Source organism: Hippopotamus amphibius, chromosome 2, assembly GCF_030028045.1.
Source record: "Hippopotamus amphibius kiboko isolate mHipAmp2 chromosome 2, mHipAmp2.hap2, whole genome shotgun sequence".
NCBI classification, from domain to species: domain Eukaryota; kingdom Metazoa; phylum Chordata; class Mammalia; order Artiodactyla; family Hippopotamidae; genus Hippopotamus; species Hippopotamus amphibius.
Genome location: NC_080187.1, coordinates 172,619,034 through 172,645,523, shown reverse-complemented (window position 1 = coordinate 172,645,523; position 26,490 = coordinate 172,619,034). Strand labels below are relative to the sequence as shown.

General features: G+C 46.8%; 2 protein-coding genes and 1 non-coding gene across 7 annotated transcripts; 1 reads left to right on the top strand and 2 right to left on the bottom strand.

Annotated features, from left to right (window-relative positions):
* Positions 1-5,875: 5,875 nt before the first annotated feature.
* RBM23 (RNA binding motif protein 23) lies at positions 5,876-16,467 on the bottom strand. 3 transcript variants are annotated; one of them, XM_057724045.1, is made up of 15 exons: positions 16,302-16,467; positions 13,563-13,593; positions 12,244-12,319; positions 11,570-11,691; positions 11,029-11,076; positions 10,727-10,900; positions 10,467-10,520; positions 10,195-10,312; positions 9,946-10,098; positions 9,723-9,860; positions 9,119-9,184; positions 7,435-7,630; positions 7,189-7,347; positions 7,014-7,098; positions 5,876-6,928 (listed from the first exon to the last, which is right to left on the bottom strand). In XM_057724045.1, the coding sequence occupies exons 3-15, from the start codon at positions 12,307-12,309 to the stop codon at positions 6,925-6,927; spliced, it is 1,383 nt and encodes a 460-aa protein (XP_057580028.1). In that variant the 5' UTR covers positions 12,310-12,319; positions 13,563-13,593; positions 16,302-16,467; the 3' UTR covers positions 5,876-6,924. The 3 variants fall into 3 exon arrangements, with proteins under 3 accessions (XP_057580028.1, XP_057580027.1, XP_057580026.1); XM_057724044.1 differs by lacking the exon at positions 13,563-13,593; XM_057724043.1 differs by lacking the exons at positions 5,876-6,928; positions 13,563-13,593; positions 16,302-16,467 and having other exon boundaries at positions 6,936-7,098.
* A 1,287-nt stretch (positions 16,468-17,754) lies between these two features.
* On the bottom strand, positions 17,755-24,985 carry PRMT5 (protein arginine methyltransferase 5). 3 transcript variants are annotated; one of them, XM_057724676.1, is made up of 17 exons: positions 24,824-24,985; positions 24,038-24,156; positions 23,643-23,728; positions 23,338-23,472; positions 22,866-22,978; positions 22,670-22,719; positions 22,285-22,448; positions 21,655-21,816; positions 21,403-21,480; positions 21,249-21,307; positions 21,042-21,164; positions 20,781-20,956; positions 20,128-20,237; positions 19,792-19,885; positions 19,487-19,603; positions 19,114-19,178; positions 17,755-18,307 (listed from the first exon to the last, which is right to left on the bottom strand). In XM_057724676.1, exons 1-17 carry the CDS (start codon positions 24,931-24,933, stop codon positions 18,155-18,157), a joined length of 1,914 nt encoding a protein of 637 aa, XP_057580659.1. In that variant the 5' UTR covers positions 24,934-24,985; the 3' UTR covers positions 17,755-18,154. The 3 variants fall into 3 exon arrangements, with proteins under 3 accessions (XP_057580659.1, XP_057580660.1, XP_057580661.1); XM_057724678.1 differs by lacking the exon at positions 24,824-24,985 and adding an exon at positions 24,738-24,796 and having other exon boundaries at positions 17,761-18,307; XM_057724677.1 differs by lacking the exon at positions 24,038-24,156 and having other exon boundaries at positions 24,824-24,939.
* Positions 24,986-25,286: 301 nt separating this feature from the next.
* On the top strand, positions 25,287-25,359 carry TRNAR-ACG (transfer RNA arginine (anticodon ACG)). Its single transcript has one exon. It is a non-coding gene; the product is annotated as a tRNA-Arg (tRNA).
* Positions 25,360-26,490: the final 1,131 nt, after the last annotated feature.

Genomic DNA, 26,490 nt, shown 5'->3' with positions numbered 1-26,490 from the left:
ATTTTCTGGATGGAGGTCTATGGAGAAAGTCACTCTTAACCTCTCGTCCTTCTGAACCTCAGCTCTCCCAATTATAAAATAAGGATATGGGACTTCCCTGGAAGGCTAGTGGTTGACTCCGCACTTCCACTGCAGGGGGCACAGGTGCGATCCCTGTTTGGGGAACTAAGATCCTGCATGCCACACAGTGTGACCAATAAATAAATAAATAGAGATAAATAAATTAAATGAGGATAATACCTATCTTGTAGGATAGTCATGAAGACAAGATAAAATGCAAATCTTTGTAATTATTCAAATGAGCAGTGGAAGTAATGCTTTTTTAAAAAATTCTTTTTCTTTTTTTTTAAATGTTATTGGGAATATAGTACTTGGAAGTAATGGGTTTTTTTAATATTTTGATTTCAACATTTTTTCATTAATTTTCTGCATTGGGTCTTCATTGCTACGCACAGGCTTTCTCTAGTTGTGGCAAGCAGGGGCTATTCTTCATTGTGGTGTGCAGGCTCCTTACTGAGGTGGCTTCTCTTGTTGCGGAGCATGGGCTCTAGGTGCGTGGGCTTCAGTAGTTGTGGCACACAGGCTCAATAGTTGTGGCTCACAGGCTTAGTTGCTCCACGGCATGTGGGATCTTCCTGGAGCAGGGCTCAAACTCATGTCCCCTGCATTGGCAGGCAGATTTTTAGACACTGCACCATCTAGGAAGTCCCGGAAGTAATGTTTTTTTGCAACCTGTGTCTGGTCCCTTATTCAGACAACCATACAATGTGCTAATTTCTCAAAGCATAGCACTACTCTGGAGATACAAATTTAACTGTGGTCCACAAAGTCCAACAGCCTCCCACAGGACTCACAGGTAACCCATCATGTGATTTCTTGTTTGGGGAGTTTTGGGGGAAGAGCGGCAATTGAAGCCTAAGGATGGTATTATACTACAGAGTTTCCCATTTTTCTGTTCAAATTATAACTTTAGGCAGAGGACCTGTGCTGATTTAAAACTTACTCTGAAAGGAAATTGCCAGAGTAGGTAGGGCTAGGTTCTGGAGACCACAAAGGCAGGTGCTATAGGAATGCTTGGGGAAGATTAGGAGGGATGCTTGCAAAGGACTATAACAGAGATTGCTCTGGGGTTTTCCCCAGCCAGACGAAGCAAAGGGCACTGGGTATCCTGAGGGTACCTGAGGGGCTCACCTTGATTTTCCAAAGCCATCTGACTGTAACATGATTATAGAGTTTCAAGTATAAAAAGAGACTTGGCCAGTGGGATTTGTTTTCCTGAAAAGTAGACTGATTGTGTGTGACCTAGGACCTTGTGAGCCTGGGACTTTAGCCCAGGAACAATTGAGGTTTGTTTTTTACCACAGCCCCACTATCAGTTCTGCCCCTGTAAATCTCGAGCATTTTCTAAAGTTGGGAAGAAGATTAGGTCAGGTAGAAAGCCAAGTGTGTAGGCATCCAGAGGAATCGGAATGATGACAAGCTAACAAGTTTTAAGCCCTCTACATGTATCATTTCATTGAATCTTTACAACATCCATGAGACAGGTACTATTGTTATCATTTCCTTTCTACAGGTGAGGAGTCTGAGCTGGAGAAGTAACAAACACCCTAGTTTACTCAGCTGGTTTGTGGCAGAAGAGAGGTCTGAACCACATGGTGTTCCAGAGTATGATTTTTCTCTCCAGGGTGGAGGTCCCCTGGCTTGGTTGGGCCCAGGAAGTGGGAGAAAGAGGCTAATTCTCAGCACCATTCATTTTAAACAAGTAGGCTTCAGGATGCTTGAAGGCTGATCAAAGCTCCCATCCTTTCTGGAGTATTGGCAAGAGTTTGACAAGTCTCTGATTTCCAAGGTCACGGTTTCCCTCTTTTTGCAATCCAGCACTGACTGGCTCCTTTCCAATCTTCAGGCACCTCATCCACCCATTGCCCTCAAAAATAACTGCTTAATGGGTCTCCAGTAACTCCAGCCAACTCCTTAAAGGCTCTTGAGAGTAGATCATCTGGGAGAGCCAAGAGAACTCATACAACTTTTAAAAGTGATCTTTGATCAGCTCTTTCCTTTCCTCCATCTTCCCACACGATCTAAGTTGACTGGTCTGCTTTACCTCACACAGAGCTCTCTCAACCAAGAACACACTTTGAGAGCAATCAGTTCTGGATATAGAGGGCAAAAGTTGGGAGGATAGGGGGGATATTTAAAGTCAGAAGATTCAGACACACAGCTTCTCAGACCAGAATTCCTTTCCTGCATTCAGCTCATGACTATTGACTTCACCTGGTTGCCATGGAAACACCAGTCTCTGGTGGTGGCAAGCAGCACTTTAGACATAAAGCATCACAGGCTACCATGGTAACACCAAAAAGAGTAAAGCTGCCTCCTCTCTTGGAGGGGTGAGGAAGAAATGGACAAGGCTGCTGGGGAAAGTAGGCTAGAAGGCACTGCCTCTGGAAAGCCTGGATCTGACTTGAACTGAGAGGAAATTAATTCAACTCAACAGATACGAAATATGTGTAAAGAAAACAGTAATGAAAGACACATCTATGGCTGGCTTCATCAAGCTATAACCATCTAGTAACAGAGTTTACAAAGAACTGTAAATAAAGTCAGAATAAGACCTATAATAGGACCAAGAATACTGAAAAGGAAAATCATCTTCGACTAGCAAAGCATCAGAGTCTTAAAGGACAGGATTTTGACTAGCAGAGAGGGGCAGGAAGAGAGAACAAGACAATAGACATGGAAGTGGAAAAATTCAGGGTATAGAGACAGGAAAAGTGACACTTCCCCATGACTCCAAGGCTTTGGCTTCCACAGTGATGCTGAGAGCCAGGTTAAGATTAAGATCAAGGGGGACTTCCCTGGTGGTGCAGTAGTTAAGAATCTGCGCTGCCAACGCAGGGGGCCAGGTATGATCCCTGCCCAGGGAACTAGATTCCACATGCATGCCGCAACTAACAGTTTGCATGCCACAGCTGAAAGTTCACGTCACAACTAAGGAGCCCACCTGCTGCAACTAAGAACCGGCGCAAGCAAATAAAGATCAAAAAAAAAAAAAAAAAAAAGATTAAGATCAAGGGATCAGAAACTACGCTGCCTGGACTGGAGTCCCAAACTTGCTAACTCCATAATCGGGGGACAAGCTAACCTTTTAGGTATCAATTTCCTCATTTACAAAGTAAAGATTATAAAAAAAATCTACTTCAGAGGGTCATTGTGAGGATTAAAGAATTCAATACATAAAAAATGATTAGAACAATGCCTAACCCACACCAAATCCTGCATAAATATAAATTTTCATTATTAATTGTTAACCACCTCACTTTCTGGTGCCAGGATAGCCTCTTCTCAGTAAGTAATACATCCCCCCCCCCCCTTTTTTTTTTCAATTGCGGCATGCATGCGGTATCTAGTTCGCCCACCAGGGATCGAACCCAGGCCCCCTACATTGGGAGTACAGAGTCTTACCCACTGGACCACCAGGGAAGTCCCTGTCCAAGTAATTCTTCCTGATTTGCACCAGACCCTTTCTTTAAAAGAGGGGCAGGACAGAATACCTCCCTTCAAGTTTTGAGCTCATTTCCCTTTCTCAAAAGCACCAAGACTAAAGGTTCATAGATCATACCTCTGCTTCCACTGGTAGCTCATATCGAGGGTTGCTGGAGCCTAAGAAGGAAGTAGGGTAGATCCCAATGTCAAGAACACAGCAGTTTAAAGAACAGGGAAGGGGCTTCCTAGGTGGTGCAGTGGTTGGGAGTCCGCCTGCCAGTGCAGGGGACACGGGTTCGCTCCCTGCTCCGGAAAGATGCCACATACCTCGGAGCAACTTGGCTGGTGTGCCACAACTACTGAGCCTGCGCTTTAGAGCCCGTGAGCCACAACTATTGAGCCCATGAGCCACAACTATTGAGCCCATGTGCCGCAACTACTGAAACCCACGCACCTAGAGCCCATGCTCCACAACAAGAGAAGCCACGAAAATGAGGAGCCTGCGCATCACAACGAAGAGTAGCCCCTGCTCGCCGCAACTAGAGAAAGCATGTGTGCAGCAACAAAGACCCAACACAGCCAATAAATAAATTAATTAAAAATAAAGAACAGGGAGGAATGCCAGTGCCTTAGAGAGGACACAAGTAGAGGCTATAAGCCAAGGCAGGTGAAAATCCCATTTAGAACTGAGGACTGGTGGGGAAATTCTAACTGCGCTGGGAACGGATCTGGGTAACAGTCTCATTTCTACTCCCACCTTACCCACTGTGTTCAGGCAGGAGGTTGAGGGAGGCTTCTTTACATTAGGCTGGGCCCAGAGGCTGTTTAATGCCCCCTTCTCTCCACTCCACCACCCTCTATAGAGGGATGAGTAACAAGAAGGCACTGAGTCACACACAGTGACACAGCTGTCACCCACTAGACATTGTCACCTTATATGGGTTCAGAAGTTGTCTTATATATTACCTTACTTCCATCCTTGTCTCACTCCCAACAAAAGCTATGTAAGGATCTAAAAACAAGGAGCAAGGAAGAACTGAGGTGGAAGGACCCAAAGTACATGAAGGCCAAAGCAACTAGGAGTGGGAATATAAGTAAACTGAGCAGCAATGGGTGCCCACCTGAGGGCAGGAGGCAAGCCCTGTGGGTACTTACATGAGGGTGAGTCAAAAATTATCAGCACTCCACTTGTATTAAAACTTCTGTAAATTCTACAGCCAGAACATGTTTAATTTTTAACCTACCCTCGTAGTTTGAAGATGTTCTAGACTGCCACAGGAGGCCTGGTCCACAGCCTCAGCATGATGCATGAAAACGGTCTGCACTGAGCTCAGGACGCATTAGCAGCTGAATCAATAACTACAAGGGGACTGGGCCATAGCCAGCTGTTCCTACCTAAAAATATTGCAGCCTCCTTCCCTTCTCCCCAGGTCCACACAGCAAATTAGGATAGGGAAGGGGTAGGGGTGACAGCAGGTGAGACTGCAGCAGCCTAGAAGTCCCTCCAGGGTCCTGGTGGCCTTTTATGCCACAAGTAAGTTTCAGGTACTTAACACTTCAGTGTAAGGAGCAACCTCAGAAGCTAACCACTAAAAAACCATCACTCTGCTTAGAAGCCTTAACTGACAAATTAAAACCTAGCAGCAATTATCAGTATTTTTAGCATGACAATAAAGTCTTAACATTCTGTTGCCATAGAGACCAGTAAAGAATGGAGGAGGCCCACAGAGCCTTGTCCCTGAACCTCAGACCTTCTCTCAGTTGGTGAGCAAGGCTCTGGGCTGGCCCCTTGTTCTAGGCCTTACAAAGCAGGCAGAGGAAGGTGTACCTCACCTTTGGCAGGGCCGTGCCTAGAATACTCAGCTCCCTGGAATTCATCCATCTATCTCAGGCCTGTGTTATCCCAAGCAGAGCTATATGGAAGCAAGAGTTGAGGGGACTGAAAGAACAAACATTAGCAGACTTAAGGCCTGGGGAGCCCTGATGTGTAATACCCAAACCGCTTTGGATACTGGACTGGATTTCTACCACAAAGTCCAAAGGCAGGTACAGAGATGAAAAGGTTAAGAAAGGTGAGATTTGGAGGCTTCTCTGGTACGTAAGCTCCTCAAGATGACAAAACACCCCTAGAGGAAGGTGCAGAATGTGCTACTGTCACACTGCCATCTGGTGGAAAGACAAGATCTGTCCCCAGGCACAGAAAGAGAGCCCTGAAGTCTGTCCAACGGGCAGGCAGTTGTGCAGATAATTAAAATAAAGACAGAAGGAGGAAACCATGGGGCATTAAGACCATGGAGTATAAAGCAGATATAGATGGGGTAAGTGCCTTTTATCTGTTTTCTAAAGATCATATTTTTAAAAAATTAAAGGAAAGAAAACACAATGGCATTACAAATGTTTTATATCTCTAGAACCATTCGTGGTTTTGGCTCAGAAGTTAACATCAGACAGACACACCAACGGACTGAGACCCTACATACATGGGCAGCAGCCCCCACAACAGTGGGACGTGCCTTTTGTACAAAGTTTATATATATATATATACACACACACACACACACACACACACATATATATTTATATTTATGTACACAGACACAGGGTATAAAATCCAGTGAGAAGGGCTCACGTATGCCCAGCTAGGGGACGAGAGCGGCTTTGACGGCTGGGCTGGAGCCCACACGCTCCAGAGGCACACAGAAGTAGTGGAGAGAAGCATCCTCCCCTCCATCCTCCCACCCTGGGCCAAAGAAAGGACAAGTACACAAAGGAAGAGGGAAGATACCAGAAAAGCACCCCACCGTTCACTCAACTCCCAAATGCCCCTAAGACACCCAAAATGGCCGGCAGGAGAGCTCATTCCCACACCTCCCAGCAAGATGCAGTTCCGGCCCCAGGCTGAGGTCTGAGGCAGGCTTCCCGACGCACAGTCCATGCTATCTTCCAGGGTCCTTGTAGGAGCAGGCCAGCACTTTCAAGGTTCACCCCCTCAAACTCCAAAGTCCTCACAGACCAGAGATCTTAAGGGTTTTCCGTGACAGATTGTAGGGTAAAGGTACAGGAAGAGAGCAGTTAGTTCCTTCAGTTAATGCCCTATGGCCTTCCCAACAGGGGAGGAATCAAGGAATCAGTAAGAAGGGGTTGGAAAGGGCAAGGAAGGTCATCCCAGGAGACGATAAACACAGAGAAACAGATGTTCAACACAAGTGTAGATTCTGTTCTCTTCAACTGGCAGCTTTGCTCAGCAGAGTCCATTCCCACTGGAGCAGTGGTGGGCAGGAGCTCTTCTTGGTGTCTAAGGGGGGCCCAGTTCCCCCACCGTCAATGTTCATGCCCTCAGGATGGTTTGGTCCACAAAATGGAGACAAGGGGCCGTGGAAGGGTAGATGTGGAGAAGGGAGTGGCAGGACCCAGAGGCACAGGGACTGTGCCACTAATTTACCTGTGGCAAGGAGAAGACGTAAACAGGAGGCCGAAAAAGAGAAAATAACTATGAACACTAAAATCGGCTGAGCCTTGAGACTCACATGGTTTGGGGGGTAAAGAGGCTGGAAAGCTGGAAGCACTGGGAGGCGATGGCCTGGGAGGCAAGGTTCAGGGCCGGACTCAGAGCTGGAACAAAGAGAGGCACAGGGAGTTAGCAGAGAGCATTCCTGCCTTCCAGGCTTGACCCTTCTCTCCCTTTCCCAAGTCCAAGTCTACCAGTCAGAGCTGCTGGGTTCAGGGCCCCCAAAGGAACTGCTCCATTCAGTTGCAAGGCAGCGGCTTGGGCAGCAGCGGCCTGGGCAGCAGCCGCCTGGGCAGCGGCGGCGGCAGCGGCGGCGGCGGCAGCAGCGGTGGTTGGCAGCTGGATTCCAGAGCCTCAAAGGGAAATAAGAGGTGGGGTTAAGTCCTAACCCTTGATGTAAAATTAAACCCCATGTTCTTCACTCTGCAGAGAAACCCTACCTTCTGCCAATTTGGCCATGAGCTGCAAACGTCCACCCACTGATCCCAGATCCAGCTCCTGGTCTCCATCAGGAAAAGTGATGTCTGTGCCACCATCCAGTCGCTCGGTCACATGGCCAACCCTCATAGGTCGACCAGCAAGCTCAAAGCCATTCAACTGTTCCAGGGCCCGCCGGGCACACTCAGAGTCAGAGAACTACAAGAAACCCAGGCCATATCAGGTACTTCCTGGCAACGGACATCCTCCCAAAGCCCCACTAATACTCTCTCATCCTACTGCCCCAGCAAAATTGCATGCTCACCGTGGCTCAAACTTTTCTTTCTCAAGGAATGTGACCTAAGATCCCCATGCCACCAAATGGTTCTCTGAAAAGGACCTATTCCAACTAACTCAAGGGCAATCACTATTCAACCTTCCAGCTCCACTGAGAACCTACCAATGCACTATCTGTAGGGAGCCTAGCCGGACAGGCTGTTTCACAAATGGGCTTATCAAATGGAAGAAAGACAGGCTGAGATCCAAGGCTCCTGGGCTTTCATTTCAGCCCTCAGGACTAGTACGTTTCAGTCCTTAGTCAAGAACTAGGAAGGCGGAATTCCAGAGCCCAACCCCTGGTGCTGAGAGCGAGACTGCACCCCCACTCCCATCCCACCCCAGTGCTGCTGACTCTGGCCTACGCGCCACAGGACCTCTGCTCTCTCGTCCCTTTCAGCAGCAGCCTGGCAGAAAGAGGGTTCCCAGGCCGCTGTTTATGTGTCAAGGGTGTTGACCTAAAGGGCAGCAACACAAGGGCAAAAAGACCCCACAGAAGGCTCTCTGCATCTGAGTCACATGGGGAGCTGGAAAAGGTACTTGCCACCATGAACACCACAGTTGGCTTTATTTACTCTGGTATTACCTGCCCTAGGGCCTGGCATGTGGTGCTGACAGTTCCTAGGCAAGTGGTGTAGGTGGCCTGCTTTTACCGGATACTTCTGAGATGAGCAATTCCCGTGGTAGAACACAACCTACCTCCCCTCTGCCCTGCAGGCAACTGTGGGGGTGTATGCTGCCTGGATTGAGCCCAGAAAATATCAGCTTCTATCAGACTTTGTGGCTGGCAGCCAGTCCTCAGCCTGGAGTCACATGGGGCTGGAAGAACCAGTTATGGGAACTGGGAACAATTTTGTTGGCGTGTCAGGAAAAGGTGAGACGTGCCCACTATTAGATGGCCTCACTGCTTTCCCTACAGTGGTATTTAAATAGAAAGGTTATTTCTCAGTGGAGAAACTGCTTCAAACTGGGTAGCACCAGAGGGAAGTATATAACTTCTTTTTCCCACCCCATCATGAAAATATACCAGTTCTGTAAAGCATGTCTACAAAAGCCCATACCTAACCTCCCTCATGCCCCCAGCCGCTTAGCTGCAGCCTGGAATTGTTACTATTACCCAAAGAGCAAGTTGTAGCACAAGGAAAGCTGGCTGAACTACTGGACACCCCATACAAGAGCCACTGACAGAGTGTAGGAGCAAAGGCAAGATCTCAAGCAATGCACTCATCTCAAGGGGCAGAAGGCTAGTCCAAGCTTCAGGCATCAGGGTTTATGGGTCATTTACACAGTTCCTATGGGAGGAGGATAAAGCTAAGCTGCAAAATCAGACAAGTGGACAAACCCAAACTAAATTAAAGACTAGACACTCACCGTAATAAAACCATAACCTTTAGAGCGGCCTGTATCTGAGTCCTTCATCAGAACAATATTATCAATCTGCAGAACAGAGAGAAACAGTCAATAATCTTTTGGCTAAGTCATACTTTTGATTTTTCTTACCCAGACTGTTCTTTTTTTTTGGGGTGGGGGGGGACATAGCACGTGGCACGTGGGATCTTAGCTCCCCAGCCAGGGATCGAACCTACGCGCCCTGCAATGGAAGTGCAGAGTCTTAACCACTGGACTGCCAGGGAAGTCCCCTACCCAGGTTGTTCTAAATCCCTCTAACTTTCTAACCAACCCATTACAACTCTTAAAGTCATTTTTAAAAAGAGACAAAGGCGATCTCTTTCCAAAACACTTTTTCTGACTCACCTTACTTAATCTGGACCCCATTATCTGATTTCATGGTGCCCAATTTGTCTCCTGAGCAGTATGAATACAGAGATGGAGTCCAACTTTCCCAGCACGGACCCATGTGGCCATTATGAAACATGCAGCGGGTTACTCATGGTCAGACAGGATGAGGAGGTACACTCACCCTCCCCACTTTTTCCAGTTCCCTTCAGAGGTTTCCCCTTCACTTTCTACTCACTTTGCCAAAGGGCTCAAAGATGCCCCGGAGCATGTCCTCGGTGATATTGAAGTGCAGGGAGCCCACGTAGAGGCGCATTGGTCCACCACTGCCCTTCTGCAGGTTGTTGGCCATGGCTGCCAGTCGGTTTTTCTCAGCCTGTGGAACAAGGAAATGATGGGTCATGCCCCACACCTACCACCTTTAACTCCATCTTCTCATGTCCAATTCTCAGGGTGCTTACTTGTGAGGCCTGTACAATGATAGGCACTCCCAGCAGCCGTTGCCCGGTCAGCCCAATGGCCAGCGGCACAGACTGGATCTCACAGAATTCCACGTAGGCAATGCCCTTAGAACGACGTGAGTTCCGATCTGAGATGATACGTACATCTCGAACCTATCCAGGGCAACGAGGAAATCTTGAGTTGGGCATAAAGGGGGATGGATAGAAGGTAGACTACTCAGAGAAAACTAAGAGGGCGAAGAGGGTTACCTTGCCAACAGCAGAGAAAAAGTCCTCCAGGTCTCGAGGCCGAATGCGGGCAGCTAACTGCATACAGAACACTGTGCGGGCATCCCGCTCCTCAGGGCTCAGGTTATCAACTGGCTCCCTAAAGAGTGAGTAAAATGGTTGAGACCCTCCCTCCCAATACTTGGTCATTGTTCTTCAGCTACCCTCAAGTACTACACGTTCCTGTGGCTTGGCTCAAACCGCTTTTTACTGATAACTCACAATCCCTAAAAGAGCGCTCTTCATCAACTCACCTGACCGGGCTCTTCTCTCTGACATGAGGACTCTTACTGTGTCCACACCTACGCCTACAGAAGAGAGAACAACAAACTGAAAACCGTGTCACCCGCTTTTATTCACATTGGCCCAGTGCTGGGTTCTCTGCCAGGAGAGAAACCCGACTACAAGCCCTTCATCACTCATGCAAATTCCGAGTATCACCCCTCCAGGAACTGGATCCCCTGCCTATCCCAGAACACGAGGCAAAGGTGATCTTATAAGCAAAATGTGATACCCAGTAGCAAGCGGCGGACTCCGGTAGTGCACACGATCTTCACGACGTCGGTCTCGACTTCGTGACTCACTACTACGGCGACGATCCCAGCTACGGCTGCGGAGACGATGCTGCCGATCTCGACTCCGGCTTCGACTGCTTCTCCGCCTATGACGGTCTCGGTCTCGACTACGACTATGGACGGAAATGACTATTAAGTTCCTTAAAGAACAAACCAACCCTTCTGGCCTTTAATGTATAGCTTTCCCTGGTATCTTCCCATTTATAATTCTCAAAACCCAATCGTCCCCAGAATGGCTGACCTGCGTTTTCTATCCCTGCTTTTACTATGGCTCCGACTCCTCTTCTTCCTGTAAAAGAGTATAAACTCCTATTACTGAGGTTTCATCTTCTCTCCCAAGAATAAGAAATGACAGAGAGGCAAGGGTGAAACAGAAGGTAGTAAAAGATCAAAGCCTAGAAGACAATCTGGAAGAAGTTCACAGCAATGGCATGACATCAGTTTACACACAGCCCCGAATGCTGTCAAGCATCTGAAATGGCCATTTCCCCCCCCACACAAAACCAAGCAAAAGCTGGCATTTCCAAATCAAAGATCCTCTTGCTATTTTATTCAAATGAAATACTACATGGATGCTAGGACTGATCCACAAACCTACACTGGAAAGCGAAGACTAGAAGATCATTAAACCAAATCAACATTATTCCCATGACCCAGAGGAGCCCTTATTAAAAGTCACAAGTCTTACCAGCAACCACCTCCCTGTCCTGGCTGTTTCTATAATGGACACGGTTGTTTCCTTCCCCCAAGCTGTTAACCCATTTTCCTCACGCCACACTCACTTGCTTGCCTCCCCACTGGTGCTGCTCCCACAGGTACCACTGTCGCTGCTGCCAGTGTTGCTGGTGCTGTTGGTAGTGTTACTAGGGCTGTCCTTTTTAACCTCTTTCCTTTTCTGCTCATCCTGAGGGGTTCGCCAGGAAAATCACACAAGGTACCAGGTGGCAGACACACAGATTCCATTAGGCAAAGAAAGAACAGAAGTGGACAAGGAAGAAAGCTCATGAAATCAAAGCTCACAATTATCTAAACAGTTTCTAAGCAGCTGGATCCCCTAACAAAGGAAGGAAGGAAACTACCCAAAAAAGAGAAGTCAGACTTTGATGTCAAAACTTTAGCTATCCAACATCTGTTCGAGTAACATCTATTTCCCAGGAGAATAAGAAATGAGAGTTATGTCTAAGATTCACTGACTTTCTACTCTGTCGTGGAGAGCTGTGAATAAAGCACTGGTTCCCACCACAACTTTATGTTCCCCACCACCCCCCGTTTTGGGGGCCCTTCCTGCAAGCACGGCCCTTGAGTGTTCGCCTCCAACAGAGCTTACTTAAAGAGTATGCCTTTTACTGCACATGATAAACAAACAGGGAAAGAAGACTGACAAAATGTGAAAGTGATGATCCACAACTGCTTTTTCTTACCAACCCAATTCCAAGAGTGAGGTGGGGAATATTACCTCCTCTTTTTTATAGGGAGCCTCCAGCATGGCCTCAATCACTATATCAAAGTCATCAGACGCCATTGTAGCAGATCTGAGGAGAAGACATCAATACATAAGAATCTCATTCATATTTTTCCTCCCATTCCTGTACCCCACGTTCCCTCCCCCCTCCAAAAAAACAGACTTCAGGATATACAGTTCCGTTTCTTGAACTCCAAAGGTACCTTACCAGCTGTTGCTTATGCTAAGTTTATTTTTGTACCTTACAGATCGGAACTAGTTCTGCTTTGTGACTTAGAAAAGGTAAGGGATCTAGAAGAAAACTGAATATCTAGGTAGAGACAAAATACAATATAGATCCTATCCTGTGAAGAGAAAATGCTGCTACTCAAAATTACTAATTACTTTACAATGGACACTTGGCCTTCATTCTACTGTTCAAAATTCTGAATAAATAACTGGTTTAAACCCAAACTGGCACATATTTCCAACAAAAAGGTAAGAATGCAAGACTAAAAATTAGGAGCAAGACGAAGCAATACCAGAACAATGCAGATCTGTCCTAAGCTTTTCCCCACATTCCCCACCCAAACACAAATAATGAGGGGATTCACCATTAAGCATTTTCTGTACAATACAAACTAGAGTCTGGGTAACTAAGAAAGATGGTGGTTAAGACAGACTTAACCAGTCCCACTTTGAAGGCTTTCTGTCTAGGAAAGTAGGGTAGGACTTCTCGCCTACCCCAAGCTTTCACATCTAGCAATGGTCTTTCCCAAGTCTGTCCACCACAGGTCTGTCAAATAAGAAAAACAAAAGACACCACACAAAATCAATAGGATGGACCTAGAGACTGTCATACAGAGTGAAGTGAGTCAGAAAGAGAAAAACAAATATTGTATATTAACACATATATGTGGACTATAGAAAAATGGTACAAATCAACCGGTTTGCAAGGCAGAACTAGAGACACAGATGTAGAGAACAAATATATGGACACCAAGTGGGGAAAGCGGGGAAGGGTGGGGGGGGGGAACGAATTGGGAGACTGGGATACCAAATTGTACACTCTAAATATATGCAGTTTATTGTAAAAAATAAAAAAATAAAAAGTTAAAAAAAAAAAAAACAGAAAAGAAAAACGAAAGACACCACACAAAATCAATAGGATAAACTTCTCCAAAATTACTGGTCTGAAATTATCGATATACATAACATGGATGAATCTCAAAATAATTATGCTGAGTGAAAGAAAACAGGTTAAAAAAAAAAAAAAAAAAGAGTACATACTGTATGATTCTATTTACATAAAATTCTAGAAAATGTAAACTAACCTGTAGTGACAGAAAGCAGATCAGTGGTTACCTAAGGAGGAAAAGGTGGGAAGGGGCTAGGATGAAAGGATTACAAGAGGGCATTTTGGAATTCGTGGGGTCGGGGTGGGGAGTGGGGGGGATGATGGTTTCACAGGTAACACATATCAAAACCCATCAAAACCCATCACACTGTACACTTTAATGTGTACAGTTTTATTTTAATGTCAATTATAATTTATTTATTTTTTATTTATTTTATTGTCTGTGTTGGGTCTTTTTTGCTGTGCGCAGGCTTTCTTTTAGTTGCAGTGAGTGGGGGCTACTCTTTGCTGTGGTGCGTGGGCTCCTCATTGCCGTGGTTTCTCTTGTTGCAGAGCACGGGCTCTAGGCATGCGGGCTTCAGTAGTTGCAGCACATGGGCTCAATAGTTGTGGCTCACGGGCTTAGTTACTCCACGGCATGTGGGATCTTCCTGGAGCAGGGATCGAATCCGTGTCCCCTGCATTGGCAGGCGGACTCTTAACCACTGCGCCACCTAGGAAGCCCTAATGTCAATTATATCTTAACAAAGCTGGAAAAAAAAACTAATCTGAAGAATTTCTATGCAAGGAGGCTAATCATAATCAGACTTTCTGTATCCACAAGAGCTTTGTCCTCTTTAAAGCAGCTAACGTATCATCCAATCATGCTGTCTTTGTTACCCTCAGAGTCCACAGCCTATTGTGTTGATTTAATACCAGTAATCATTATTTCAATATCTATCATTTATAGTACCTAATATTGCTAGGCACTATGCTAAACATGTTAGAGACAAAATTCTTGGAAAAAGCCAAACAATAAAACTTACTTGGAGCCAAGTTTAGGGCTTAAAATGGAAACCAAACCAAAATCATATAGGTGCGTCTAAAAACCAGTGAACTCAAGTCTCTTATAATAACACCTTTCATTTATTTGGCAATCAATGGTAACACAGGCTACAGGCAAATATTGGATCCAGTGCACAAATGAAAAAACTGAGGTTCTGTGAACTGCCCGAAGTCACAAAGCTCAAATGGAGGAGCTGACCCTTGATCAGCAGTCGTCTGACTCTAAGTCTAATGCTCTAACAGGTTACCACTCTCTCACCATGGTTTATAACTTAAAACTTAAAGGAACTTTAAAAAAGAAAAGTACACAGCATACCAAGATGTCTATTTTTAAATATATACTCATCTGGAAAATTAATGTTCTGATAGGTATAGCAAAAGAATCAGTGCCATTAGTCACACCTATTATGTGGCTTATAGATATTTGGTATGTAACAGTATATGCTTCAAAATATTAGAAACCATGCTGATTTTAATATATGCTACCATATATTTTAATATATGCTCTTGTGGGAAAAAATGATTCTCAAAGTTTTTAATCTACAAACTCTGTTCCTTTCAATCATTTTGGCTGCCAAATCTATACAAATTTTCTAAGTGTCATAATGCTCCGCTTTATTTTTTACAGTCTGCCTTTACTCTCCAGATGAAATGCTTCTGATTTCAAGAACTGCTCTTTGTTGAGTGCTAGTACAGCATAGAGATAACTTAACATACACAAAACTTTCATGTAAGTTGACAAATGAACCCTTTCCTATAGAATAAAGTTTTCAGACTTCAGAAACATATGAAGAAATCTATTTAAACACAGGCATACATAACACCAGCACACTTTGAAACCTGCAAACTCGCTGGGTTTAGTCTATCTTTCTAGATATCCTAAAGGCAGAATGTCCCAAACACTATGCACTTTCAGGCTGAGAATTTTCAAACTCTTTTAAGTCCTAACTTAGGGGTCAAAGTCCATTCAATCCCATACATTAAAATATTACAGTGCTTTCTTCCAACCTTGCTCCAAAAACTGCGTTAGGAGCCCACAATCATGGCACTGCGTGGACCTAGTCACAGCACAGACAAGACGCAGCCAGCACTCAGGCCCCACTGCTGCGGGGGCAAAGGAGAGTGAAGAATCACTGTCAGCCCCTGATCAGGCAGAATTCACCAGATGCCGTAGCTCCAGGGGTGATGGTAGCGCCATCTCCTGGGTCTAGTCACTGAGCTGGGCACAAACATCTCCAAACTAAGATATCTTAATTAAGAACAGGAACAATGAGAAAGACAAAAACATTCCCCATGTCGTGTAACAAGCCAAGGCCACGCTGCAAAAAATGGTCCTACAAGTAACCGACTGGCAGCATCTCTGCGAGGGCCACTGTCCCGATCCTACAGCCTCGGATGTGGCCCCACTAGGCTCCTCCACCGCCAACGGGATGTGTGGGGCAAACAGAGTAGCCAACATACTGAACTTGAGTCTTTGAGAGACTGAAGACTGAGGAAGAAGTCTCAATTCCCTCATCTCTCTCTAAGTGGTGGCACTAGGGGCTGAAAACGGACCCCACGTGTCCTCTGAGACCGCAGTGGGTCGGTGCTCTCTCCACAGTGCGGGAGACCCTGAACATCAGGGCTGCGGTGACCTGGAAAGACATCAGTCATTGGGATCCTTGAAACAGCATCTTCATCGCTAAAGGATGTAGCCACGAGGGTGCCGATGGACTACAATTAGGTGGCGAACAATTCCAGATAAAAGTAAACAAAAAATTTTTTTAATTTTAAAAGTTTGCCCAGTTGTGCTCTTGACGCCATTTTCTGCCCGTGACGTCAGGGCGAGGCGCCGTGCGGCAACGTCACGCATAGGTGACGTTGAGGGGGACCCGGTTTCGGGGTTTCTTACCAGTTCCGGGTCCCCGCAGGGGGGTCCCGGTTCCCTCCGTTCCTTTGGGTGTGCCGGGGGACGCGAAGCACAGCTCTCTTCCACAGACTCAGCAATAAAAACAGCACCACAGCCGGAGCTACTCCCCTTCCCGCAAAATGGCGGCAGCCCCACTGCCTTCCAGAACCTTCACCAGTCTGCGCAGGCGCCGAAACATTCAGGCGGTGGAATTAACCTCACTGGTTTCGCGGCCACAGTCCAAAGTACAGATTTTGATTGGCTAAACTCCTATGCATGGGTGGAGCCAAGCTCAAAGGTCTCTTAGCAACCACCTAATTCTCATTGATTGGCTAACCTTTCCGAGACTCAGGGACAGCAGAAGCGTCCTTAGGTAGCCGCCTATCGCTCTCTCATTGGTTAAATGACTGGCGGAAGGCGGGGGAACCCGGCAGAGAACTAGAGAGAAGGACCCTTCCGCCCGGCTTCCGGCGCACTCTTGTAGATTCGGCTAACTTCGCGGGTGGAGTCAATTGACGTCCTTGGCCGTCCCTACTCCGATTTGTCGAGGAGGTCACGTCGGGCTTCTCCAGGACAGCTTTCTGGAGAGGGATGCTGGGCTCCACCCCCCATTCTGTCTATACAACCTTCCCAACCGCTGCCTCGTGCCCTCAGCGCTTGGACCTCACAAGTATGTCACAGATTTGTCTTCTTCCACCTTCTGCCTGGTCCTGCAGCTAGCTCACATACCTTTAGTTCAAATCAGTGCCCGACACACTTCTCACTACAAGGATAAACTTGAGGCAGTTTCTCTGAGGTGACTCTCTGGGTGCAGCAGTACTCAGCCCTCTAACCAGAAAGAGAAGGAACTAATGTCCACCCTCATGTTCCAAGGGCTTCCAGAATCCCGACCTAAGCTGCCTAATGTAGCTGCCAGAAACGTAGCTGGTTATAACGTGGAGAGAACAATGGAGTCATAGGAACCGTGTTGAGTCCTGATTTGAATACTAACTTTATATATCATTGTACCAATTCAACTTCTTCAGTAAAATGTAGAATTGGACTAGATTATCTCTTAGGACCTCAAACTAATCCTGTGATTTTATTCAAACAAAATAAGTGGCTTCTTGCTGGAGAAGCCAGGATGACTTCCAGTTTCACTCCTAAGAGGTAACAGAGGAGCTGGCAGTGCAGCAGCTCAGGAAGGTGGAAGGGAAGCTGACTTCACTCACTACCTCATCTTTCTCCATAGCAGCAAACTCTATGCCTCCTCCCCAGACAAGAGCCTAATTCCAGGTCCTAATAGACAAGACCTCTATTGTAGCTGGTCAGAAAGGCCTATACCTGGGAGTCCAAGAGTCACCACTAAGCTTCTTAAACAGGGAATAAAGCTAGGCCCCTTCAAGTCTTGGATAAGAGCACAGATCTGAATACGTGTAAGTAATGGGTGGAGAAGCAGAGGCAGGGGGCAGCAGAGTTGGAGCAGGAAAGGCCATAACCTCACTTTATTTATATTTCCTCCTTACACAAAACCATCAAAATAGGAACAGAGATGGGCAGGGAAAAGGGCTGAAAATTTGTTCAATCCACATGTTCTCAGGGCTATCCCAGGGAGCACTTGAGGCTGAGTGCCTGTTGGAGTAGCCTCAGATCCAACATGAATTCCTCATGCCCTGGCCTGAAGTCTTCACAGATTGTTGGCGCAAGCCCTGCAATTCTCATCCTTTGCCCATCTTGACGTAAGGCAGGAAAGCGGACTGAAATGCTCCTCTCTGATGGGCAAGGCGAATCAGAGCCCACGGTGTACTGCACCTTCTGTGCTACAGGAGCAGAACCTGAAGCTGCTTCCAAGGCTCTATAGACACTTGCAGGCAGGGCTAGAGGCCGATGGTGTAAGAGCGGCCTGTGGGGTTGTGAATAGCAGAACAGACTGGTGCTGTCACAGCCCACTCATACCACACCTTCTTGGAATTGCTGCATCGCCAGAAACGCACACAGATGGTCTGGCCTTCACGCACAGTAATGGGCTGCTGTAAGAAGAAAGACATGGAGGTTCAGGGTGAAGCTAATGAATTTTATGTGGCAATGTACTACACTAGGTGTGGAGATAAAATGATCAAACATGACGTTCCAACCCTCATGAGGTTTATTTGAAGTCTATCAGAATAAATCATCAGAAATGAACAGACACTGAACAAATAATCAAAAGTGGGATGAACACTGTGAACAGGGATAGGGTGCTATGAAAGCACCTACGAAAGGTAACACTAACCTAGTCTGCAAGGTCAGGGAAAATTATCTGACGATAAGAATGTTTAATGAGACTCGAAAGATAAGTCAGCTGAGTCAAGAAGTGAGCCAAGAACTTTACAGGCAGAGAACAGATGTGTGAAACCCTGAGGCAGGAAAGAACATGGGGTATTAGAGGAACCAAAAGGTCCATAGGACTGAAGCAATGTAATCAAAGGACAGTAGTTGAAAAGGCAGGCAAAAACTAGATCAAACCAAGTCTAGCAAAGATTTAAGACCTTATCCTAAGGGCAATGGGAAGACATTGGAGGGTTTTAAAAGCAGGAGAGAGATAGGATCAGATTCATGTTTTTAAAAGATGACTCTTGCTCCAGGTAGAGAATGGACAGAAGAGTAGCCAAAGTAGATGTGGGAAGCCAGGTGGAAGGCCACTGCAGATATCCCAACATCTACAACAGGATCCAAAAGCACATGAGAGCAGTAGAACATGTGTCACAGCCAAGCATCATCCTGAGAGAAGGGAAGGGGCAGAACACCAATGACAGAAGTTACTCTTAACCCAAGGAGCCTTATAGGTGATTCCTACCTTGATGGGGAAGAGGATAGGAAACCATGAAAACATCCCAGGAGAGTGAGTCTCTGGACGGATACCTAAGTGGACACAGTAATGAAAAAAACTGAGTATAACGGGTTTACTTTGCTGTACACCTGAAACTAATACACCATTGTAAATCAACTATACTCCAATACAAATTAAAAAAAAAAAAAAAATTTTGAGGTCTCCATGACTCTGCTTTTTGCCTAGGTTAAGGAGACGCTCTTCTGTGAGCACAGAAACAAGGAATCAAAGATCCCCATTCACTGATTCCTGGGTTCCCTGTGACTCTAAATGAAACATGTACATAAGCTGCTCAGGTAGCATACTCTTATACTCCCCATCCACTGCCCTAGACACTCACTCAGGGTGATGTCCTGATAAAGCACAGTCTCAAAGTAGCCTGCAAAGCCATGCAGCACTGTGTTCACCTCCACAGGAAACTCCAAGGTGCAGTAGCGGTTGTTGTCAATCATAGGATCTGTCAGGGAAGAGCTGTGTGAGTGATGAGGGGCCAGAAGCCCTAGACAACTTGGTAAAGCATGAGCAAGAACCAGGAAAAGAAGCCTCTATAGAGGCCAGATAGAGCAGACCCAGGACAGCAAGGGAAGAAACCACGAGGGTGAGCTCTCACCCATCCAGTCAGAGGACAGCCATGCAGGAACCTACCTCTGTTGGGATGGCTGAAGGTAAAACAGGGCTGGGGCGCAGACAGCTGGTGGAAATTGTGCAGCCGTACCACATAAGGCATCTCAAACTGGGCCTGTCCCAAGAGAGAACAAGATCTGGAGAAGATAGGCAAGAGCTATCTAATTCCTCAGGGAATGCAGCTCAAGCTTTAGGGACACAAAGATAAAAACATAGGGACAAAAAAAAACAAAACATAGGGACTTCCCTGATGGTCCCGTGGCTAAGACTCCAAGCTCCCAATTCAGGGGGCCCAGGTTCAATCTCTGGTCAGGGAACTATATCCCACAACTACTCCAGAAGAGAGTAGCTCTTTACCTCAGGGTCACGGTCCTTTTCCCGACAGGCTCGGACCTCGTTGTACAGCTTGGAGGAGGAGATGGGAGCTAGAAAGGAGGTGTACTCCCCAGGGATGCTCACACCATCATCTGCAGAGCAGGAAGTTCACATTACTTCCCAAGGGATGGAAATGGTACATCTGTACTGAAGGCCCAGACCTCTCACATTAAAATAGACCCAGGCAGCTCCACGTTGTCACATTCCCAGACCAACCTGCTCCCAGCTCCTGCCCTGGGGGATTCTACTTCTAGGTTAATTTAGAGTTAGAGTCACACAAGAGTAAAACTGGAAGGAACCCAAGGTACTCTCATCTAGTGGTTCTTAACTTTCTTTCCTTTGAGATCCTGATGAAAGATGGGCCCAAGGTACATACCATGTCAGCTCAGGGAGTCCACAGATCTCACATTAAGGTCTCTGCTCTGGTCCACTCCCCTCATTTTATAGATGTGAACACCAGGAGGTTCAGAGAAACTGCTTCATTTGCTAAGGGCACTGAGCCAAGTCTGCCCTGCCTTCCCCTAAACTCTGTAACCTCCTCTAGCTGCTGCCACACCCGCTCCTCCCTAGTCCCGCCCAGCCTTCCCAGTGGATAATCCAATCCCCTTACTCAGCACACCCTAGCCTGGAGGCACCTTTTAGAAAGTGCTGAGCTCCATCCAGGCACTCCGGTGACAGCTCATTATCAGCGAAGGACCCCAGAAGCTCACTGACGATGATATCAGCTTTCTCTGGAGCCACCCATTCCCGCATGTCTGATGAGACTACTGTCACCTGGCTTCCCCATTCTTCAAACTGCCAGTTCTCCAGCCTAAAACAGAGACGATACAAGTGAGGATAAGATGAGAAAAATTGGCACTGGGGACAAACTTCCCAGCAAAAAGGTTGCTACTCACGTCACCACAGCATTTGGGTTCTTCTCCACAGCATAAAGCTTTATCCGCCGGTCAGCCTGCTTGGCTGCCCGCAGGGAAGCGTTCACCAGGGGCCCACGGCCTGCTCCCAGCACCATCAGCACTCTAAGAAAGAGAGGGAGGAGTCAAGCCGACTGCATGTAGACAGACATGCATGCAAATCTCTGGAATCATAGGGAGAGCACTCACTGGACGTTGGTGTCCTTCTCTTCCTCTGGCACTCGGTCTAACAGACATTTATAGATGGCCTGGGGGAAAGAGGGAAGACCTTGTGGCTATAATGCCATTCTCACCCACAGCATCCAGGCCCTGTGCTTGACCCCATCTGGGACCCACACCGTACCTGCTGGTATTGAGAGTACTTGATGGGGTCCTTTTCAAACACTTCGTATGTCTGAGATTCCAGATTATCCATCAGTGGCTGATGAATGAGAGGAAAAAGGCAATATAAGTTAGCCAGTTTCTGGCAAGGACAATGCACCAGAATACCAAAACCCTCCCACCACCTCCTGAGTTTTGGTAGGATTTTAGGGCACCTGCTCTCAAGAGACATTTCCTCCCCCACCTCCCTCCTCTCAGTATACTCTAGACCCACCTGGAGTGGGGACTGCAGGTAGTCTTCATAGCCCTTGGCAAAGAGTTCATAGGCATTGGGTGGAGGTCGATTCTGGCTCAAGTATTCCAAGTACTGGAGGTAGGAGCAGAACTCTTTCTCTGAGTGGTGGTTGGTGCCTGTGATGATGAACTGCACCTCCAACTGTGAGAATTAAGTCAGACCATCAGACACAGTCCTTGAACCAAGAGAATATTATTATGGTTTATGGCCAAAGAGCTCTAGCATCAAATACGGCCCAAATCACCAAATACCTCCAAACACCAACAAAAGCATCAAGAGCCCTACTATGCCACATAGCATCATCCTGGTTCAAGGGGCCCCATGGATCACTGCTGTAACTTCTTAAATGAAATGTTCTGCAAAGTTCTCATGAAATCTGGTTCCTTTTGAAACGTTTCTAGGGCTTCTACTGCTATTTGCCCTTTTGTTCTAGAGACTCCCAACTGCTGAAATTGCTCTCCAGAAACTAGAGAGGGAAAAAGAGTCAGCCCCACCGAGGGAAAAAAAAAAAAAAAACAAAACCAACAACACAAAGAACACCCCATCATACATACGTGAATAAGGCAAGAGGATTAGCTGGAGCACCTTTAGAACCCTTCTACTACACACCTTGAGGAGTCGGAAGATCAGCCTCTGGTGCATCTTAGAAAGAACAGGAAATCCCTTCTTATTGGTCAGGAAAATGCTGGTGGGGAGAATGGCTGCTTTGATGGGCTCCCCAAGCCAACGATCGATGACATGATTAGATGGGAGGTCAGCACCAATCTCAAGAGCTACACAACGGAAAAGAACGATGTGTCAATCACTGATAGGCCAGAAGCCTTTCCTTGCTCTTCTGTGCAAGATCTGTCTACTCCTTAAGAACAAGGCAGACTGAGGCACAGAGAGAGTAGTAGCAAAACTGCCCAGCAGCCAAGTATACATGAGACACCTGATTTTTCATCACAGGAGGTCAGAGAAGGATAACCTATCCCAGGGATCTTCGTGGACTTACCCACCGCAATCCTCTTGCTATAATCACACAAGGTCCGGAAGTTGTGCCACCTGTCCCGAGTCAAATACAGAAAAATACAGTCAAAGACATATGGCCCACCAATCACCACACCTCAAGGAGACCTTCCTACAGGTTCCACTCTGTACTTCCCTCCACCCTAGCTTTGGCCCTGGTACAGCAGCAAAAGGAGACATACCACATCCATGTCTTCTCCTCTCCACTGTACTCCTCTGTGTGTGAAGTTGGTGCGTTCTCAATTATATCATCTCTCAGGTCCTCCGGTGCCACCAATGGCACCCGCATCCAGAACTGCAAATGAACAATAAGCAGGTTCTTTATCCTATTTAGAACTCTATTTTGATCCAGATTTCAAGTTAATCCCCTTATATGCTTTCCCCAATTTGTGATTATACATATGTGTACACATATCTTGTGTAGATCTTAAGTAAGTATCTGTCTTGTCTTTTACTTCTCTATAAGCTGCTGGAAGTAACTGAATATTCTATACATTTTATAGCTCTCTGCTTACCACTTTTAGTTGTGGGTAGACAGTACTGACATTTCAATTCTGCCACAAGCCCCCTTTACTGAATGGCTAGAAATAAGAAGATACTTAGCACAGCTTGACTGCCATAATATGCAGCAGGAAAAAAGGCCCTCTGCCATACCATGGAGGAGTGGTGGCCAGTGTGGATGTGGTTGGTTAAAACTCTTGCCAAGTTTGTGTTATCTTCCTGATTTAGGGGCAGCAGGAAAGCTGGAAGACCCAAATATGCCCCAAAATTCAGCTCCTGTAACATAGCCTGGAAATGGAGATCAAGAGGGAAAAAGTTAAGATCTAGCAACTCAAAGAGCTTTAACTGCATTGTATCAGATTTACTAAGTTATGGAGGAGGAAAAAAATCTACTCTCCTCACCCAGCATGTTCACAGACTTGATCTTTAGAAAGATTCAGTGAAGGGGTCAGTCTTACCGCCTCAGAGTTCCTGCGGATCTTCTCCACTTTTGAGTCTGGGCGAATCCATGGAGAAAGCTTTCCCACAATTAGTGTATTCCAGTCTGCACTCCCCCACCCAAGAAAGACAAAGACTGAATGAGGTTCAGCACTTTCTCATTCAATTTCTAGTTCTTAACAGGGACTAGAGAGAGATGAGAGACAAAGACTTTTTCTAACACAGATACAGGAGAGCCTGATGCAGAACAGGGAACTAAGGTTTTTAGCAGGTAAGCAAGGAGAGAACCAGAGTTATCTATATCCCAGGGGCAAACCAATATATCCAAGTCAAGAAAGCAAGAGAAGGAAGGCACTGATAAAGCATAAGTTGTTACTGCCTCAAATAATTAAGGGACATGTGGGATGGTCCCTACCCCTTCCTGACAGCAGTAGGTCTGATCGTGTCTGGGGGCCCGGCCGATTCTTAGCAGGTTCCTGAGTGAACTCCCTCTTGAAACGCGGATGGAACACAGGCATGCAGAGGAAATCAAACCTACAACCGCGACAGACCCAGAATCGTCATGTAAAGAGAGCAGTAGTGCCCAGACATCCAAGCAATTGGACTAGGCTATCTTGATTCAGCACAACCCTTTCAGCTGCCCTCAGTCACCCGACTGGACTGCTGAATTCAGCCCACCTTGGGGCATATCACTTCCGCTGCATTGTGCCTCAATTTCTCCCCAGAACACAGCCATGGAAAAGATGAGTAAAGAGAAAAGATGAAAATCCACACCACATGGACTTTCTACTCTGCTGTCACTGGTTTTCCAAGACTGTCACATCCAGATCTGCACAAGTACTGCCCAAGTTTCCCCCCTCAAGGACTACCTCTCTTCTCCCTAGCCCCCAACTCTTCCTCCCACTCTCAGATGATAATCTCGCTCTCCACGGCCCTGGAGGTCTATCAGCCCCCCTTTTGAGTTTACCTGATAACTCCCCCGACTTTGGGCTTCAGTGACCTCACGCCCCCAATAAGTTTTTTTCTCTCTCTCTCACGCCCCAGGGCCCGAGGTTTCTATGCTCTAAGACCAATGGTTTCTCCCGCCCTCGTCTTATCCACTCCGACCCCCTCACCCCTGCCTCTCGGGAGTGACTGGTCTGCCCCTTTCTGTCCCCGAGTTCGGACACCGCATTCCGCTCGCGGAGGTCCAGGCCCTCACCCCTGCTTGGCCACAGCCCCCAGTGTGTCAGCTATTTCGGGGACGCAATTCAGGTCCCTCCCGCTGGACACGCGGCTTCCACCGGCACCACCGACCGCCATCGCCGCCATCTTTTCCCTCGCGCTGTCCACGCCGAGATTCCCTGACACTAGCAGCCAATCACAAAGCCGAAAAAAAGCCCCGAGAAGGCGGGACGAGTCTCCCTAACAACCAGAGCGTCTCCCATGGCTCCGGAGCCGGAGGAGGAGAGGTGGGGAGTGGCTCTTCCCGCCAATCCGCGGGCCGCGCAGTGATGTACGGCGTGGCTCCGGAAGAGTCACCAATCTCAGGGTCCGGTTCTCGACGAACTTCCATCTCCCATAATGCTTCATGTACTTACAGAACTCCTTTGAGACTACACGTCCCATGGAACCCTGCATTATAAGCTTGAAGTGTCATCATTGAGGCCAGCGCGAGTGTCTCAGGGCCAGTGGCGCAATGGATAACGCGTCTGACTACGGATCAGAAGATTCCAGGTTCGACTCCTGGCTGGCTCGACGGGACAAGTGTTCTTTATTGCATTTGAAAGTCTCCCTTTTTAAAATTTCTTCATTATCTCCTCTCGCCCTCATTTTGAGGTCTTAATTTTATTGCGTCCTGCAGCCATTTTATGTCAGCTTTTTCCCTTACCTAATTCAAAGGTGCTCCTTGTGTCACTATTTAGGTCCTTCCGAATCCTGAGAAAACTGGGTTAATGGCTGGTGCTCTTAAATTGGGCTTTGTATGGGCCTTAGTATATTTTTAAGTAGATTGTGGCAATTCAGCTATTAATTCCTTGTGATTCTGTATTCTCAAACACGAAAAGTAACCAAACACCGAAACACACACAGACACACAGACACACACACACACACACATACACACACACACACTGAGGATAGAGAAAAGGAACTCATGGTGAGGAATTACAGTGGAGAGGAGTAATGAACTGCCTGGCGGAGGCCTGAGAGAATCTCTGCATTTTCCTTTGTGAATACGGGCTACAGGGATGGAAAAGAAGGAAAGGAAAGAAGCAAAGGAAGACGCAGGAGAAAGGGAATACCTGAAGTGGGGAGCCCAGAGGTGTTGAGGGCCTGGCAGCATGGGGAAGCAGAACACAGTACAAAAGGCCCGAGGCAGGAGGCGTTGACAGAAATTAAGGACCGACTGACAGGGAGCGTGATAAAGGGAAGTCTAGGGGTGATGCCCAGGGTTCTGGCCTCTGTGAGTGCAACAGAAAATGAGAGGAGCTGGTTTGGGGAGAATCGGGGTTTGGGTTTGGTAATGCTGAATTGGACGTCTAGGGGGCGCTGTGTAATAGAGAGTTGGATGGACAGTGACCCGAACCAGACAAGATTGGAAATCGCACGAGAGAGGTAGTGACTGAAGCCATGAGACTGAATGAGATCACCGTAGCCCGTGGGGGATCAGAGTTCTGAGAAATACGGGACGGGTGTGGATAGGATAAGCTATAAGGAGCCGTGGGTGCAATGTAAGTGCTCCAAAAAGATGAAGGTTAGAAAGCTAAAGAATTAATAAAATGCCTTGAAGCCTGAAAGAGTTGGAGGTGCTTTTGTCCCATCTTATTATTATTACTAGACGTTATTTCTTAAAACAGCTTTAGATTTACTGAAAACTTGAGCAGAAAA

What these genes read in the sequence shown, in the direction of transcription:
- RBM23 (XM_057724045.1), bottom strand. Translation starts at nt 12,309, where the DNA reads ATGGCGTCTGATGACTTTGATATAGTGATTGAGGCCATGCTGGAGGCT. An exon ending in AGCAGGGATAGAAAACGCAG is followed by an intron (nt 10,901 to 11,028) that starts GTCAGCCATTCT and finishes TTCCGTCCATAG; the next exon opens with TCGTAGTCGAGACCGAGACC. An exon ending in TTTTCTCTGCTGTTGGCAAG is followed by an intron (nt 10,099 to 10,194) that starts GTAACCCTCTTC and finishes TGCCCTGGATAG; the next exon opens with GTTCGAGATGTACGTATCAT.
- PRMT5 (XM_057724676.1), bottom strand. Translation starts at nt 24,933, where the DNA reads ATGGCGGCGATGGCGGTCGGTGGTGCCGGTGGAAGCCGCGTGTCCAGC. An exon ending in AGTACTCTCAATACCAGCAG is followed by an intron (nt 21,308 to 21,402) that starts GTACGGTGTGGG and finishes TCTTTCCCCCAG; the next exon opens with GCCATCTATAAATGTCTGTT. An exon ending in GAGAAGGACACCAACGTCCA is followed by an intron (nt 21,165 to 21,248) that starts GTGAGTGCTCTC and finishes TCTCTTTCTTAG; the next exon opens with AGTGCTGATGGTGCTGGGAG.